General features: G+C 43.1%; 1 protein-coding gene across 1 annotated transcript; it reads right to left on the minus strand.

Annotated features, from left to right (window-relative positions):
• Positions 1-5,669: 5,669 nt before the first annotated feature.
• Positions 5,670-7,011, minus strand: LOC145398292 (uncharacterized). Its single transcript, XM_080271183.1, has one exon. It carries the CDS (start codon positions 6,737-6,739, stop codon positions 5,687-5,689), a length of 1,053 nt encoding a protein of 350 aa, XP_080127309.1. The 5' UTR covers positions 6,740-7,011; the 3' UTR covers positions 5,670-5,686.
• Between the last annotated feature and the right edge of the window lie 12,451 nt (positions 7,012-19,462).

Raw genomic sequence — 19,462 nt, forward strand, 5'->3', positions numbered from 1 at the left:
GTTGTGCAGATCAGATATTTATGCTTAGATCTTTAGTGGAAAAGTTTCTAGAGAAGGGAAAGAAGTTGTATGCAGCTTTCATGGATTTGGAGAAAGCATATGACAGGGTGGATAGACAAGGATTGTGGAAAGTGTTAAGAACATATGGAGTAGATGGGAAGTTGTTGAATGCTGTGAAGAGTATGTACGATGGTGCGAAGGCTGCAGTGCATGTGGATGGTGAACTAAGTGAATTTTTCTCTTTGAAAGTTGGGTTGAAACAGGGATGTGTCATGTCTCCATGGTTGTTCAATCTGTACATGGATGGGGTAATAAAAGAGGTACAAGGTAGGGTAGTGGATGTTAGAGTGGCCCTCGTGAGAGAGGATAGTGTTTGGAAACTCCCTGTACTGTTGTTTACAGATGATACTGTGTTGTTGAGTGAAGACAAAGGGGAGCTGCAAGGCTTGGTGGATGAGTTTGGGAGAGTGTGTAAGAAACGGAATCTAAAGGTGAATGTAGGGAAGAGTAAAGTGATGGTCTTTGTGAGAGGTGAAGTCAGTGAATGTACAGCGAGGTTAGATGGTGAGGAATTGGAAAATGTGAGTACGTTTAAGTACTTAGGTAGTGTGATGAGTAAGGATGGAGATTTGGAGGGTGAAGTGCTTGAAAGGGTACAGCAGGGAAGAAAGGTTGCTGGTTCTTTGAAAGCAGTGATAAGAAACAGGGAAGTGAGTATGGAAGTGAAAAAGTTACTACATGACAGTATTGTGATACCAACTCTAACGTATGGAAGTGAAGCTTGGACGTTGTTGGAAGGACACAAGTCAAGAGTGAGAGCAGTGGAAATGAGTTATTTAAGAGGAGCCTGTGGAGTCCCATGGAGAGACAGGCTGACGAATGAGAATATAAAGGAGCGTTGTGGTGTGGATGTGGATGTGATAGGAAGCGTTATGAGGAACACGCTGAGGTGGTTTGGCATGTGGAGAGGATGGAGGGTGAAAGACTGACGAAGAGAGTGTATGCGAGTGAGGTGGAGGGAGGAAGAGGGAGGGGGAGGCCGAGGATGAGATGGAGGGATGGGGTGGAGAGGTATATGAGAGAGAGGGGTGTGAGTTGGGAGCAGGGCAGTGAAATGGCAGGGGACAGGGCGACTTGGAGGAGATTTGTTTGTGGCCACCCTAAACGGGATTGAGGCGTCTGGCAATAGATAGAACACTGTAAATTCCCGTGTGGTCTAGTGGAGAAGTTCTTGGCGTCTAATCACTGTCAGAGTCTGAGAGTAGCACAGGGAGGTGAACTAGGGGTGCGTCGCTGGGTCGTGGTGATGGCGTACCCACTGCAGACAACTCTGAAGATAGACGCAAACTCATGTTGAGCGGTGACTCCACCGTGGCTGATGTGCTGGGCTGTGGCTCGGAGCATGAGGGCCTGTCTTGGGGAGGCAACAGAGTGGAGCCAGGGCTGGGTACAGCGGGGGTCACGGGCCTGAAAAAGCTGTGAATCGTTGATTGACGCAAGGAACGATGATTCTGACAATTTATGATGCGCTGCCTGAAAGCACACACTTCCTCCACAAGTCCCAAGGGCCCCATCTCCCTGTCGCAGTCCGGGTGTTCCAGGTAGTCCAGAACGAACTCTAGGTGTTCCCGGAGTGCGCTCAGCTTGGGGATGGCTGGAGTTGTGTCATGCTGAGAGGAGTCCACATCATCGTCGCCGTCCTCGTCGGAATCTTCAAGCTTTGTACTGACACCTGCAACTGAAGATCCGATCTCGATATCAGACTGGGTCTGATACCCAGGATCACCCTCGTCGTTATCCAACCACTCACGCACTTTGTCCACATCAACATCATCGCCATGCGTACGTAGACGTGCATGGAAGTCATCCACGTCGAAACCTAGGAAATCGTACTCTGCATCCGTTCCAAGAAGCAGACGAGACCAACCATTTTCTATAGTCTTGACAGGGATCTCCTTCCATGCACTGGCCCAGTTGTAGATTGCAGACTTGATGTTGTAGCGGTGAAGGTTTTCCAAAGTCCGCTGGCCTCACGTGTCCCGTCCCTCCCTGCGCTCGTCCTCGTCCTCGAGAACAACCATCACTTCGTCCAGGAACTTCCGGCGGTATAGGCGCTTTGTTGCCACGATCACTCCTTGGTCCATTGGTTGGATGAGAGCAGTAGTATTAGGTGGCAGAAACATGCACCTAATGCAGCCATTCTCAGCCACCAAGTCCTTGTCGCACGGGTGGGCAGGTGCATTGTCGAGGAGAAGGAGGGCCTTTACCTGGTCGCGTGGGATTCCCAGTTTCTCCGTCTGGTAATGTATGACCTCCTTGACGAAATGGCGGTGGAACCAGTCTTTGAAGATCCGGGCTGTGAACCATGCCTTCAAAGAATGGTACCAGACGACAGGAAGGACATCCATCACCCCACGAAGACACTGAGGCTGCTTTGCACGGCCAACAATAACGGGCTTAAGCCGGTGCATGCCGTTAGCATTGGCACAACACAAAGCAGATATCCGTTGCTTGGAGAGCTTGTGGCCAGGTACACGCTTCTCCGTCTCCTCGGCTAGAGTGTTCGTTGGCAAAAGAACGATAGAATAAACCAGTTTCGTCAGCGTTGTAGACTTGACCGAGAGTGAGGCCCTCCCTGTCGATCAAGCCCTTCACCTTGTGCCGAAACTCGTCAACTCCATCCTCGTTAGCGTCCAAAGCTTCGCCATGAGACTTACGGTTGGTAAGGCCATGCTGTAACTTAAACGCGAAGAGCCAACCCTCGGATGCCTAGAAGTCTAGAGCGTCGTGAAGCCTTGCGAACTTCTCAGCAGCGGCCTTCAGCTCTGTACCACGTACTATCACACCAGCAGCATGTTGCTGTCGATACCATATCAACGTGGAGATGTCGACTTCAGCAAACTTGGGAGTAAACATCACCTTCCTCTCCACGTTGTGTTTGCTTTTCGACGAGAAGTCAGCCGTGTACTCCATGAGTTTGTCTCAGGATCTCTTAATATCAAACATAGTAGATTGGGCCAGGTTAAACTCACAGAGGATGCGTGAAGAAGACCATCCCGCATCTACTTTCTCCTATATCTCCCGCTTCTTCTCCAGAGTCAGTACCCCTCTCTTCCTCTTCTCAGGCGGCGGGGCCATCATCACACACACGAAGGAGAGGCACGAGAGCAGCAGAAGTGCCTGCAGCAGGTAAGGCACCATCATAAAAGCAAGCACGTGGGCAGCCATGATGACTAGCGTTCACTCGTGACAAGAGACAGGCGGAAAGTGGGGAGGATGCAGGGGTGCTCTAGCGGACGTCAGAGGAATGACGCGCCACAACAAAGCTGTCCCGCGCCCCCCGCGTCAAGTTCAAATTACAGGCGGGATTTTTTTTTTTTTTTTTTTTTTTTTGTCTCGAATTTTTTGCGGTTTTCGGATCATTTTGGGAATATTGGATCCCGGGACGATTATGTCTGGTTAGTGGAGATGTCCGGATAGTGGGCGTGGATATTAGAGGGATTACTGTATACTGTAAATGCCATAATTTTTAATCCTAAGTTTTTAGTCACAGAATAAGCAACTCATTACATGCCGGTTCATCATAAAACTAGGGTCTGTATTATTAAATTCAAACAGTAGAAGTTCAGCACCACTAGGCTGAACCACAGAACCATTTGTCAAGGTTTTTCTCTCAGTTTGACTTCATTGTTGCTACATGCTGTATTTCGCAGCATATAAGACGCAATTTCCCCCCTATAAAAGACACTGAGAAATACCTATGCATCTTCAAGGATGAAAGTCATAAGGTTAGACTGGAGTTAGCTTTGGCTTTATTCAAAATAGCCACGTATACACATAGCTATCATATAAACTACCTATTATTGGTAGAATATACAATAAAAAAGATTAAATTAAATTAAAACTTCTAATAAATTGTTAAAAATAAGATACTCTTGAATGTTTACTCAGATTCTGGTTGTCAGTGACAACCACGACTTGTGTTTACATAATGACAGCATTGTCACCTGGTGTCTGCTGGTGAATATAACTGGAATTCCTCAATGCAAACACTGATTATTTGGATATGATAGTGTTTTAACTTTATAGTGGCCTTAATTCTTGTTGCTGATTTTATAATCTCTTTGAATGAATCATGGTGATTCTTTACATGCTATCATGTGACTTAAGGAAAAACCTATTTACTGACCCATTCTGACAGTCCTGCCACCTGGTGTCTGCTGGTGAATAAAATTGAAAGTCCTCAATGCAAGCATGAATTTTTAGGATAACAAGTGCTTATAACTTTCACTTGGCCTTTATATTTTGTGATTTTAAATTTTCTTTGCATGAATCATGCTGATCCTTAACATGTAATCATGTGACTTGAGAACAAACCCAATTCTGTGTTTACATACTGACAATGCTACAATCTGGTGTCTACTGGTGAATATTAGTGAAAGTCTTCAATACAAGCACAGACTTTAGGATGGGCATATGCTTGTAACTTATCATTGGATTTAATTTTTTGTTATTTTATTCTCTTTGCATGAATCATGCTGATACTTTACTTGCAATTAAGTGACTTGACAAACCAAGCTGGGTCAAGCTCAACAGAGAAGGAAACGGGTGGACTGAATCAATTTCTGGTGTACATATACTGTATATGACTGGTAGAGATTTTCAATTTTATATTGCATACAGAATAGTAGTACTGAATTGAGAAACTGAGAGTGAATACGTAGGCTATATACAAACCCACCTGCTTAACCCGTGGATTGAGCAATTACCTTTTTTTATCGCACCCCGTCGTGTGCAAAAAATGAAGAAAAAAGTTTTTTCTTCTAGTTTTTAATATAAACTTGAAGATAAACATCCAGGGCATCATCTGGTGAGAAAAAAAATCTCTCTCTCTCCATCTTTGCATAGGGCCATGCGTAAGTTTTCATAGGGGAGTACTGTAGGGAAAAAAAAAAAAAAAAAAAAAATCCATTCCATTCCATTATCCAATCCTACGTTGCCCCATGAGGAGCATAGAAGCCCGGGGCTAGGCAGTTGGTCCTGACATTTAAGATGAGAGTGAAAAAATTATAAACTTGATGATAAACATCCAGGGCATCATCTGGTGTAAAGAAAAAAATCCCTCTCTGTCTCTGCATAGTACCATGCGCAAGTTTGCATAGGGGTGTGGCTACAGGGGTAGTTAGTGGTGATGCACAGCCGGCACAGCCTGAGCTGTGGCTCGCAATCCACAGGTTAAAACTCAGTAATGAAGCAGGAGGATGGACAGAAGTAATTCATGGTCTTTAAACATCTGCCTGTGATACAGATTTTTATTATTTTAGTTCTCATGTTCATTTATATTGAAACTACTGACTAATGAATAGTACTGGATGGATACAGTGAAGAGTGAGTGTGCATTTGTGTGAAAGTGACATATCAAGCTAAGATTGTAGTGGGTGCTGGTTAGGAGTCAAAAACTTTTCCTCTCAAACTTGCTCTTCCAAAACTGGAATGCATCTTTCACCATGTGGCATCTTATATGCCCTGAAATATGGTAGCATACAAACAAACCATGCCACTCACCAGTGTGATAACTGCTCTGCTTTACTGGCCATTTTGGCAAGCAATAACAGCTAACATGTTGGCCAAAAATACCCAGAGTGATGCCATCATAAGTGTATCAATATCACTAGCTTTGTCCTATTTAGCTCTGAACAGTTTGCTGATAATCACTCATGAGCTTTCCTTCCCTTGAATGAGTTTGCAGGTGCTGTGTAAGGTTACTTTTCCTACCAAATTGTTTACCACATACATCGCACTTGAACTGCTTCACTCCTGAATGAATCAGTAGGTGATTGGTAAGATCACTGTTATAAGTAAACAGCTTACCACACTCATCGCACTTAAAGTTCTTCACTCCAGAATGAATCTGCAGGTGCTGGGTAAGGTTGCTTTTCCTACCAAACTGTTTACCGCATACATCACACTTGAACTTCTTCACTCCTGAATGTACCAGTAAGTGATTGGTGAGATCACTGTTATAAGTAAACAGCTTACCACACTCATCGCACTTAAAGTTCTTCACTCCAGAATGAATCAGTAGGTGTTTAGTGAGGCTACTTTTCTGAGTAAACAGCTTACCACATTCATCGCACTTGAACTTTTTAATACCCGAGTGAATTAGTCGATGCCTGGTGAGGCTGCTGTTTTCACTAAACAGTTTACCACATTCATCACACTTGAAATTCTTCACTCCTAGGTGAATTAGTACATGCTTGTTGAGGTTACCTTTCTCACTAAATAGCTTACCACATTCATCACAGCTAAATTTCTTTATTCCTACATGAATTAACTGGTGCTGGGTGAGATGACTTTTATCAAAGAACAATTTATCACATTCATCACACTTATACCTTTTCACACCTGAATGAATCAGTAAGTGCCGGGTGAAACTACTCTTGCGACTAAACTGTTTACCACAATGATCACACCTGAACTTCACTCTTGAATGAATAAGTAAATGCAGATTGAAGCGCTCCTTCTGATTAAACACTTTACCGCATTCATTACATTCAAACTCCTTCACTCCTGAATGAACTACTGTGTGTCGGGTAAGCTGGCTCTTATAATTAAAAAGCTTACCACATTCTAAACACTTGAACTTCTCAAGAATATCTGACAAGATGATTGTGTCACCCTCCACACACTCTAACTTCACTTCTGGTTCTTCCTTAACCACTTCCATTACATCATCCATCCTGGCTGTCTCAATGCTTGCCAGACTTAGCTGTCTGCTCTGCTCCACCTCACCACCGGCCTATCATCTGCCACAAATATAATCAATTGTCTACATCAACATCGGGTAAAGTATATTCCAACTGTTACTGAAAAATAACAAGCAACATATACAAAATTAGCACTGAGCAACATATCAGCACATATGGAAGAATATTACTACTGAATCATGATTATCAACTCAGTAATCATTACAAAAGAATTATAACTGTTAACACAAACGTAATTACTAGTGAATCAAGTATTAGTAGAAAGATAGAGATGAGCTCAGTCCTAACAAATGCCAAAGATGAGATGCTGCAATGAGCACAAGAATATTTATACTTTGGAAAGGCAGTCTAGACAGTATCAGCTAATGAAAAGCCTAGTGAAGAACAGAATTAGGATGGGGAGCTACTGCTAACATCAGAAATGACACAACGTTGTGCATATTTAAAAATTCAATACGTGCTTACTATTCTAACTTTTGGACTTAAACCCTGGGGATGAACAAAATACATAGATGGTAAATTTATAATGTACCTCACAGTCCTTAAATGGTAAACTTATAATATCTATACATGGAAAAGACAGGTTATGATGATAAAAATGATGATGTAAATTTTACTAGCAACTCAAAGATTACAAGGACTGTGATTGGTTCTATACAGGCTATATAAAGAACAGACATGGGAATTTAATATGTTTTGTACTAGAGATAAGAGATGGACGACCAAGATAACTGATTAGCAGCCCAGGGATGGAATGAAAGGAAGCAGCCAACAGAGAACAGACTGAAAGATTAACTTTGCAGCTTTGCTGGGACTGGCTTGAGCTGGTTAAAGGCCAAAGACCATGGAAAACAATGAGTTTGAAATTACCACCAGACTCCTCATTATAACACTTGTCCTCTAGTTTACACACAACACTTGCAGGATAACCAAAATCACTAGGAATACAACAAAAACTAAACTATCAAACTTCAATCTTCCTACACATCAAATAATTTCAATGTCTTGTAATGGAGAATGCTAATAAATAACACTGAAACAGATGTTTGAGGTGTCTCTTGAAGAATGTGCTCAAACAATGATATCAAACATTCTTTTAGGTAACAACACATAGTGTGGCTTCACTCTGATCCACACTGAGCATTTAAGTAATTCAGGCAGTTCCCTGATGACCACACTGTTGATGCCGCTGCTTCACTAATCTGGCTTCAGCTGTGAACCTGGAACGAAAACTACCATTAGCTCAGCATGTATATGAAGCTGATACACTGTACAAGTACAGAGTTTCATGCGCAAAGAACCAGGAGGGACAACACTGTATGAGTCATATCACAACCAGTACCTTACAGCTCGGGTAAGCAGATTGTACATCAGCTCCTCTAGCGCACCAAATGCTGCCAGCCTTATATATTAGGCATCCACTCCCTCACTGTACTCTCATTACTGACCTGGAAAAAAAAAAAATCATTCTATACACTGACAACTGGACAAATACATTAATCAGAACAATATCATTACTGTAATACTGGAAATTTTTGGCTCAGAGTCCATATACCTACTTGTTTTGAGAACAATATCCAAGGTAAAAGTAACATGTCCTTATAAAATACTAGGAAAGCTGCAACCTTTCTGAAGATCCTACTATTGACCACATCAGAAATCTGTTGAATTCTAAGTGGTGAATATTGTATCCAAGTCAGGCAGCCTAGCACTAGCCAGACATCATTGTAATATACACTACTCAAAGTAAAGCAGATACGGTACAGTAAAGTCTCAATTATCTGTTGTAACTGAGTCAAGCCCTAAGCTGAATAAAGCAAAATGCCGGATATTGCACAGTACCTCCACTCCCCCTTCAATGAAAATTCAGCATTAAATCGGATATTAACACACAGAGGTGGTTTGGCCATGTGGAGAGGATGGAGGGTGAAAGACTGACGAAGAGAGTGTATGTGAGTGAGGTGGAGGGGGGAAGAGGGAGGGGGAGGCCGAGGATGAGATGGAGGGATGGGGTGGAGAGGTATATGAGAGAGGGGGGTGTGAGTTGGGAGCAGGGCAGTGAAATGGCGGGGAACAGGGCGACTTGGAGGCGATTTGTTTGTGGCCACCCCAAACGGGATTGAGGCGTCTGGCAATAGATAGATAGATAGATAGAAATCGGATATTTTTTCCAGACATCTGATATATACTGTACTCTTATACTTAAGCCATATTGTTGCGGTACAGTACAAGTCCAATTATTCGGCATCTAATTACCCGGCAAATCTGACATTTCAGCAGTTTTGAGATATAGTCCCACTTACGAAAGTCTTTGATTATTCAGCAGCTATTCCAATTTTTTTCGTCAGTCTAGGAATTTTCCATGAGGCTTGCTAGCAAGCTACCTGCCTTGGTAAGTGAGATGGTGGAAGTGACAGAATGAGTCTACCATTGCTGTGAAACTCAGAGGCTAGCTCTTTCTCTCATAGCACAGAGAGAGGACAATCGTGTAGTGAGTCTAGCATGAGAAACACACAATCTGTTTCACCATTCTTCCAAGTTGTTGCTGTGTTGCTGCCAACATCTCTCAATTTGTTCGTACGTTTTGTGAAATTTGCACCGTAACATCCGAGAGGACTATCTGTGTGTGTTGTAAGCACTGTAACATCATAGTGGAGCTTCGTAATCTGAGTGGACCAGCTGTGTGTTGTGAACATCGTAAACGTATGAGTGTTTTGAAAATGGCCTCAACAAGTGGAAAGTTATCTGATGTTGACAAGAAGCGTATGCATAAGGTGTTACCTACTGCTCAGAAAATTGTTGTTGAAAAAATTAGAGGCTGGTATGAGTAGAAAGCAGATAATGGAGGAGTTTAATGTGAACTCCTCTATCATCTATGATATTGAGAAACAGAAGAATGATCTGTTCAACTTTGTGTTCCAGGCCTCTGGTATGACCCAGAGGAAAGAAATGAAAAAGACAAAGTTAAGTGAGCTGGATGAAGTGCTGCATAGGGTGGTTTGTGGCACAGCATTCTGAAGGGAAGCCTGTTTCTGGGCCTCTCATCATAGAAAAAGCCAAAATGTTCTATGCTGAAATGAAGATAACCGAACCATGTGTTTTCCCTGATGGGTGGTTGAGAAATTTCAAGGGTCGGCATGGCATCAGGCAGCTGGATGTGTGTGGTGAATCAATATCTGCCGATACTGATGCCACCGAGAGGCACAGCGAGACCTTTGGTAATCTCATAAAAGACCATGAACTGCAGCCTTGCCAGATATATGATGCTGATAAGACAGGACTTTTTTATAAGAGCATCCCTGAATGGACTCTAGCAGGGGCAGGAGAAGAGGCTGCAAAAGGATTTAAACGCAACAAGGAAAGTTTAACAGTGTTGGTGTGTTCAAATGCCTTGGGAACGCACAAGATGAAACTTTTTCTATCTATATATCTATTGCCAGACACCTCAATCCCGTTCGGGGTGACCACAAACAAATCGCCTCCACATTGCCCTGTCCCCCACCATTTCACTGCCCTGCTCCCAACTCACACCCCCCTCTCTCATATACCTCTCCACCCCTTCCCTCCATCTCATCCTCGGCTTCCCCCTCCCTCTCCCCCCTTCCACTTCACTCACATACACTCTCTTCATCAGTCTTTCACCCTCCATCCTCTCCACATGGCCAAACCACCTCAGTGTATTCCTCCTAATGCTTCCTATCACATCCACATCCACACCACAAAGCTCCTTTATATCCTCATTTGTCAGCCTGTCTCTCCATGTGACTCCACAGGCTCCTCTTTAATAACTCATTTCCACTGCTCTCACTCTTGACTTGTGTCCTTCCAACAACATCCAAGCTTCACTTCCATACGTTAGAGTACGTATCACAACACTGTCATGTAGTAACTTTTTCACTTCCATGCTCACTTCCCTGTTTCTTATCACTGCTTTCAAGGAACCAGCAACCTTTCTTCCCTGCTGTACCCTTTCAAGCACTTCACCCTCTAAACCTCCATCCTTACTCATCACACTACCCAAGTACTTAAACGTACTCACATTTTCCAATTCCTCACCATCCAGTGACTTCACCTCTCTCAAAGACCATCACTTTACTCTTCCCTATATTCACTTCTTATTGTGGGAAAATATAAGCACCCGAGAGCACTGAAAAATGTACAGCATTTGCCCGTTTGGTACGATGCTCAAGGAAATGCCTGGATGACTGCAACAGCATTTTTGTACTGGTTCCACCACCACTTGGTTGCATCAGTGAAGGCTATTTGGCAGAAGAAGGTTTGCTTACTGACCCTAGGGTCATCCTCCTGCCAGTGAATTAGTGGATGGGAACATTTTTGTTGTGAGTCTGCCCACAAATGTGACATTGTTAATTCGGCCAATGGACCAGGGAGTCATCCAGAAAATCAAGACTGCTTACCGTGATGCTTTTGCTAGGCAGCTGTTGAATTACACGCTTCCAGTGCATGAATTCCAAAAACAGTTCACCATCAAAGTTGCACTTTTCATGGCTGCCCTAGCCTGGCAAGATGTGGAGCAGGCAACTTTACAAAGGTGCTAGAGAAAGCTGTGGCCAAGTGCAATGTTCTGGGAGGAACTGGATGACAGAGAGGAGTTTGTTGCCTTTGGGGACAAGAAGGTAAGTGACTAGAAAAATAATGTACAAATTGTTTGAGGTACCCCACAGTCCCATACCCTAAGCTCACTGATGGATGATGACATTGCTGAGTGGGTGGAGCAGGACACAGATACACCAGTTGTTCAAGAACTGACCAATGAGCAACTAATTATGACTGTGACAAATCCTGAAGCTATGGAGGTCCATGTGAAGTGGAGGAAGATGAACAGGAGAAGGTCACCTAGAAATAAGCTGCAAAGGCCTATGGAAAATTGTTACGGTTTGTTGAAAGCTCTTCTCATTTTAACAGTGGTGAAGTGATGCAGTATCACATCAAGTTCAGGGACTTCCAGACTAAAAAGGCAGCATCTGTGAAGCAGGCAACCTTATTTGACCTCTTTAAAAAGGCTGCCAAGAAAGCCACATCCTCTGCTGCTCCCTCTCCATCACCAGCAGCAATCTCTGAACCTCAAGCTCTACTGCTGATGCAACAGGAAAAGGAGTCCTCAGAGCCTGTTGCAGGGCCCTCTACTGCTGGGGACTTCTCCTAACAGTAGCAGACTCCAATCAACCCCTTCTACTGTACATATGTAAATATGGAACCTACTATAAGTTTAGGTAAGTGCATGTGAACTTGGCATACTATGCCATTGCACTTATACATGTTCACTACTTTCTTTTTTTCAGACTCAGGTATAGTACTGTATTCATTACAGTGTTGTACAGTATCATACAGTATACAGTACTCCTCCCAAACACATCTGTAATGTTATGAGTAATGATGATAGTGTTCACCAACACATATAAGGTACTGAGTGGGTGGGTTTTTCCATTATTCGGCAAATCTGATTTATTGGCATCAGCCTAGTCCCGTACATGCCGAACAACTGGACTTCTACTGTATATACAATACCACTTGTATCCAAGGTCACATAAACAATTCCATTCGAAACATAACCTCCTCTTAAAAAAAAAATAATAATAATAAAAATTTTGTTAAACACTGTTATTTTAAGTTCTCCCTGTTAAACATATTTATTTTATTTATAAAACATGAAAAAATAAACTAAACAAATAAATCTTAAGCATTAATTGGTGAACTGATGATTTGGAAAAATGTGTTGCACAGTAGAATTATCACGACTCCATTGCTTACAGCTGTGAATACAGCTACAGCCCGCCAATTTATTCCTCACATGACACCCCTGACTCGCCATTCAGCTGATTTGCAGAGAATACAGTAAATATGTACAAACTGCACAGAAAAGTAAACTAAATATATAAATCCTGAGCAGTTATTTGTGAACTAATGATTAGGAATACAAGTGTTCTACTGTAGAATTATTACGACTACCTTGCTCACAGTTATGTAGTAATCCCTCAATTATATGGACAATCCATTACCTGGACACTGTGATCTGGCTGTTCAAAACATTATTCATACATTTTTTCCATTTTATCCAGACAAAATGCTTGAGTCCAGGTAGAAATTATGGCCGCAGGAACATATTTGCTGGCTGAGTGGGAATAGCCCGGTGGCACCATGCTGTCTAGCAGCGTACTTCACCCAGCATCTGCTAGAGACCCCCTTGGTCTTTCCCAGATTCCGCCCAGTGACCATGTAGTGAACAGCTCCTCTCAGACAGCTGTTATGGCACCACACATGGTGGCTTTTGTGGTTGTTCCCTACCTGCTTCTGGCCTTACTATTCTTGGCGTGCCTGTTCTTAGGGTGTGTGATGATGGCCCCTCCACCAGGGAAAAGGAAGAGAGTAGTGCTGACTCTGGAGAAGCTGGAGATCCTGGGTATGACTGAAGCGAGATGATCAAATCGTGAGTACTGATGTTGATTTTATCCTTGATTACTGTACCATACCATGATTTTATTCTATTTTACCACGATTTTATTTCATATTACCAAACTGTTTTGGGTGCCCACTGCATTTTTCTTGAGTAGCCATTTTTTCTTTTGTTTTTGTCACGTCACTGCTGGGTATGGCCCTGCAGTGGTGGTTGCCTGTCTGTGGTTGATGGGTCTGTTTGACCATGGTAATTGCTTGGCTCTCATTTAAATATCTGCTTGAACTGACAGGGTAGCACTGGACAACAGGAGCAAATGCTGTACGATGTAGTGTAGTGGCCTTTTATGATGACTTTCAAAGTTTGGTTATGTAAGATGGGGGGCCTGGGAAAAAGCCCATTATCTGGATGGATCCCATTTCCTAGACATGCCTTTGGCTCTATTATGTCAGATAAACAAGGTATGATACTGTATACGACCAAGGCCCACCAATTTATTCCTAACCTGACTGCTGTCACTCCAACCTATTACCCTCTCAGTAGTTTTGCAGATAATACAGTAACCTCGCGTCCAGTACGGTATTTTTGTCAGACAGTACTACCATACTGGACTAAATTCCTACTGGACAAACAACAGACCTTATGGGAAAAATGAATAATGTCAGACAAGCCTTGAAAAAGTCTCCCCCATTTTCAACTTAACTTCATTTTGACACTACTAATATTTTACCAACCTTTAAGGTGAGTGGTGATGGGCTTGGGGGGGAAGGATATCCGAGGCTATAGGAGGTTCTACTGACCCCCTGGAGGAAGTCCTTCAGGATCCTGTGGAATCCTCTCTGCCTCAGCCTCCCTCATAAATCCCTTATAGTCACACACTCACACATCGTCATCTTCGTCATCAGGGGGAAGTGCAATACTGCAATGTGACTGGTACACGTCATGAGTCACAAGGAAGGCATACGGGACTGGCGCGGCAGTACTAGGGAAACATTCCTCGGTGTTTGCCATCTTCCCGTCCCGGGTGGGTAATAGTACTGGACACAGCACTACAGTATTAGAGAAGAACTCCTCAGATTTGACCCACTTTGCGCAATCGATCAGTACTAGCCCAACAAATCCGTACTACAGTAATGATTTATTTTATTTTTTTGCCAACCGTACTGGATGAGAATAGTACTGGACAAACGCATACTGGACACTACGGTACTGTAAAGCAAATATGTAAGAATTGCATGGAAAAATAAACTAAATAACTCAGTCTTGAACATTCATTTGTGAACTGATAATTAGAAAAGTAGTGTTGTACACTAAAATCATCACAACACCCTTACCCACAGATATGTATACAGCCATGGACTGCCTATTTATTTCTCACCTGACTGCCGTCATTCCGCCTCTCACTCACCACTCAGCTGTTTTGCAGATAATACAATAAATACGTATGAATTGCATGTGCAGTAATTTTATCCAACAAAGCAAACCTTCTTTTCTATCAGCTATCTTTTATCTTTTCTGCCAGTACAAATGTGTTCTATGATGAATTTATAAACCATCTTAGAATGCATTTGCACTGGCAGAGGATGTAAAATCGAGGTAACAGAAATGAAGGTTTGCTTAGTTGGATAAAACTACTGCACATGCAGCTTGTACGTACTTAGGTATCATCTGAAAAACAGCCGAGTGGCGAGTGAGGGGTGGAGTGACGGCAGTCAAGTGAGGAAAAATTGGTGGACTGTGGCTATAAACATGACCGTGAGCAAAGGAGTCATGATAATTCTACTGCACAACACTACTCTCCAAATCATCAGTTCACTAATAAATGCTCAAGATTTCTTTATTTATTTTCCCATGTTTTTATTATTAACATTTAACAGAATGGACTTGTCTAGATAGTGTAAGATATTGCAAGCTCATAGGTAAAGTCAGTTTGTTATGTAGAAAACCATACAGTTCCACAAATTTTCCACCAATAAAGAGCATGCCTTCTTTTCAATCGATTTACTCATCTTGCTTTTCTCCACCCTCTATCCTAAAAACACTCCCATGAGTAAAAGATGAAAATTACACATCTATCTATCTATCTATTGACAGATGCCTTAATCCCGTAAGGGATGACCACAAACAAATCACCTCCATGTCGCCCTGTCCTCCACCGTTTCACTGCCCTGCTCCCAGCTCACACCCTCTTCTCTCATATACCTCTCCACTCCATCCAACGTTCCTTCATTTTTTCATTTGTCAACTTGTCCCTCCATGTCACTCCACATGCTCCTCTCAAGTAACTAATTTCCACTGCTCTCACCCTTGACTTGTTCCCCTCTTGCAAGGTCTATGCCTCGCTTCCATACGTCAGGGTAGGGATCACAATACTATCATGCAGTGACTTCTTGATGTCCGTACTCACCTCCCTATTTCTCATCACTGCTTTCAGTGAACCAACAACCTTCCTTTCCTGCTCTACCCTTTCACGCACTTCATCCCCCAACGTTCCATCCTTACTCATCACACTACCAAAGTACTTGAATGTGCTCACATTCTCCATATCCTCACCATCCAACCTCACTGTACATTCTATAACGTCATTCCTCTCAAACACCATAACTTTACTCATGTTTATGTCAACTTTCAGATTGTTCTTCCTACACACTGTCCCAAATTCATTCACCAAACCTTGCAACTCCCATTTATCTTCACTCAACAATACTGTATCATCAGCAAACAGCAACACTGGAATCTTCCAAATCTCACCCTCATTCATTAGAGCCACCCCCACATCCACTGCCCTGCCTTGCACGTCCTTTACAACCCCATCCATGTATATATTAAACAGCAATGGAGACATCACACAACCCTGGTTGAATTATTCCGTTATATCAAGCTTTTACTATACTGGAAAAACCTTGGGTTGGCCTACCTGTTCCATTAAAGAAAACCACTTGTGAGCAGGCCATAAGGAAAATTACCTAGTTGGCTATAACTAGGTATTGTCCCTCGTCACTCAGAAAGTAATGCTGAATATGTTGGCATAAGTGTATTTGTGATGTGAAGTACAAATAATGTAACATTAGTAACATTTTCATGATGCCCCTTAGTAAAAATCAGTCTGAATTATAGTATAAGTAATTACCTCATACTCAGCCATACTGAAACAGCCACAGCACTTACTTGTCAAAGTGTAATTGCTCGTAATCATGATGTCAAGTGCAATTTCAAGTGTCGTAGTAGAGGGAAATTATTATAATTGATGCAGGAAGTGAATATACAAAATCAAAGAGCTACTCTTCTCTCACACACCTACGGGGCATGGCGGCACTATGAAATGGGCAGAAAACCCTTTGGAGAGCCACATGGACAGAGTGATGACTCATCCTTACAACAGTGAGTAAGGAAAAGTCGAGGAGTGAGTGGAAATTTCCACATTCCTTCTAAGGACGCCCAGGCAGTGTTAAAATCACCACTCCAGTCAGTCCTGCCAATGCTAGCCAGCAAGTCCAAGGTCATTGCCAGTGGCGTGTGCTCGGAAGCAGCCCGCATAAGCATGTAAAACCAATATCGACAAAACTACCTGGAGACCTCAGGATACTTTCACCTGAAAGAGGAAGAGTTTGTGAGTCTCATGTATACTCATTTTTTTTTCTCTAGCTATAATAGTTTGGCAGATATCAGAGTTTGAAGTAAGGATATTTTTCCCAAAAATCTCGGAAATTCCGGCAGATGAGGGTTAACTAAGCTTACTAGCAATGGCTGAGTGGTTAGCATCACTGACTACATAGCCACAGGCCCAGTAGCACCAGGGTCTTAATTGTGGTGTGGGCAGCTGGAGTCACTCGACTTGGGTTTCCATTCACCCTTTGTGGGTTGGTAGGTAAAATGGGTACCTAGGGTAACACCTAGAGGAGGTAACTGTGGTAACTTGGATGATATAGTGACCTATCCCAGGATATTGGGTGAATAACCAGCAAGAGGCCCAAAGGCCTATGTTAGGGAGATGTGCCCCACAGCTAAGTGCCTAATAGCACATGTCCCCATCTTTACCTTTTTTGCCATCAGTAGATCCAACCTATGCTTCACTTCAGGTACTGTAATAAATAACAGAGACTACAGTACAATAAACCCTCAATATAACAAACTAATTGGTACAAGACCCTTGATGTTAATGCCGATAGTTCACTAAAGCCAAACACCATGCTGTTCGGTAATTTCCCAGGCGTCGTGGTTTTTACCAAAGATTGTTAAATACAGAGCACTGTTCAGCTGTATTGTACACACTAACATACAGCTGGGTCTAAATGCCTCTTTTTTTCAATAAATGCTCTATTATTGGCTCCTCTCAGAATCTTGGTCACCCAGAGACTGATGTGGCATTCTGCGGGATGCAGAGGTGTGTGTGTGTGTGTATTTACCTGATTGTGATATACAAGAAATGAGCTACGCTCGTGGGGTCCCGTCTCTGTTTCTCAATAAGTCAAATTTAGCTTTAAAGTCAAATTTAGCTTTAAACTCGTTTAAGTTTTTAGACTTTACGATCTCTTTGTCCAGGCTATTCCACAGGTCTATACATCTATAAGGAAAACTAAATTTCTTCATATCCTTCAAGCAGCTTTACTTCATCAATTTCATTCTGTGTCCACTTGTTACTCTCTTATCCCATAAAAACAGATATTCTCTGTCAATTTTTTCCACTCCCATCATGTCGCCCCTCTTTCTCCTTTCCTCTAAGGAAGGCAAATCCAGCTTTTCCAGCCTCTCTCTGTATGACAGATCTGCCAGACTGGGGACCATCTTGGTTGCTGTTCTTTGTATTCTCTCACTCTATCTATCTATCGATTGCCAGATGCCTCAGTACTGTTCGGGATGGCCGCAAACTAATCGCCTCCATGTCGCCATGTCCCCCGCCATTTCACTGCCCCGCTCCCAACTCACACCCCCCTCTCTCATATACCTCTCCAACCCATCCCTCCTTCTCATCCTTGGCCTCCCCCTCCCTCTTCCCCCTTCCACCTCACTCACATACACTCTCTTCGTCAGTCTTTCGCCCTCCATCCTCTCCACATGGCCAAACCACCTCAGTGTATTCCTCATAACGCTTCCTATCACATCCACATCCACACTACAATGCTCCTTTATATCCTCATTTGTCAGCCTGTCTCTCCATGTGACTCCACAGGCTCCTCTTAAATAACTCATTTCCACTGCTCTCACTTTTGACTTGTGTCCTTCCAGCAACATTCAAGCTTCACTTCCATATGTTAAAGTTGGTATCACAATACTGTCATGTAGTAACTTTTTCACTTCCATGCTCATTTCCCTGCTTCTTATCACTGCTTTCAAGGAACCAGCAACCTTTCTTCCCTGCTGTACCCTTTCAAGCACTTCACCCTCCAAACCTCCATCCTTACTCATCACACTACCCAAGTACTTAAACGTACTCACATTTTCCAATTCCTCACCATCCAACCTCGCTGTACATTCACTGACTTCACCTCTCTCAAAGACCATCACTTTACTCTTCCCTACATTCCGTTTCTTACACACTCTCCCAAACTCATCCACCAAGCCTTGCAGCTCTCCTTCGTCTTCATTCAACAACACAGTATCATCTGCAAACAACAGTACAGGGAGTTTCCAAACACTACCCTCTCTCACCAGGGCCACTCCAACATCCACTACCCTACCTTGTACCTCTTTTATTACTCCATCCATGTACAGACTGAACAACCTTGGAGACATGACATCCCTGTTTCAACCCAACCTTCAAAGAGAAAAATTCCCTCAGTTCACCATCCACATGCACTGCAGCCTTAGCACCATCATATATACTCTTCACAGCATTCAAAAACTTCCCATCTACTCCATTTCGTTTTCGTTTTTAAAGGTTCCAACATGCTTGCATGTGTCGGCCTTGGTCACCTAATGGCGGCTCTCCACGCTGCACGATCCATTGCAGCCTCCCTGTTCAGTCCCTTAACCCTAAGGTCCACACTTAATGACCTCGTCCCATGTCTTTCTCGGTCTACCCCTCATAACCCCACCCCCAATATTAACACTTCTCACCTTCCTCACCCAATTATCATCCCCCATCCTCTCCACATGTCCAAACCACCTCAATCTACCTCTCCTCATCACAACACCAATACACTCCAGTCCCATCCTACCTCTCAACTCTTCCATCGTAAACCCAGCCCCTCCAGGCCTTGGACGCAGGGACGCACTGCACATCCACCTAATCATTGTCATTTCTGTACATCTGAGCCGGCGAATGTCTTCCTCCTTCACT

This window comes from Coenobita brevimanus, chromosome 45 (genome assembly GCF_032717465.1).
Source record: "Coenobita brevimanus isolate Jiangsu-jjx chromosome 45, ASM3271746v2, whole genome shotgun sequence".
NCBI lineage: Eukaryota > Metazoa > Arthropoda > Malacostraca > Decapoda > Coenobitidae > Coenobita > Coenobita brevimanus.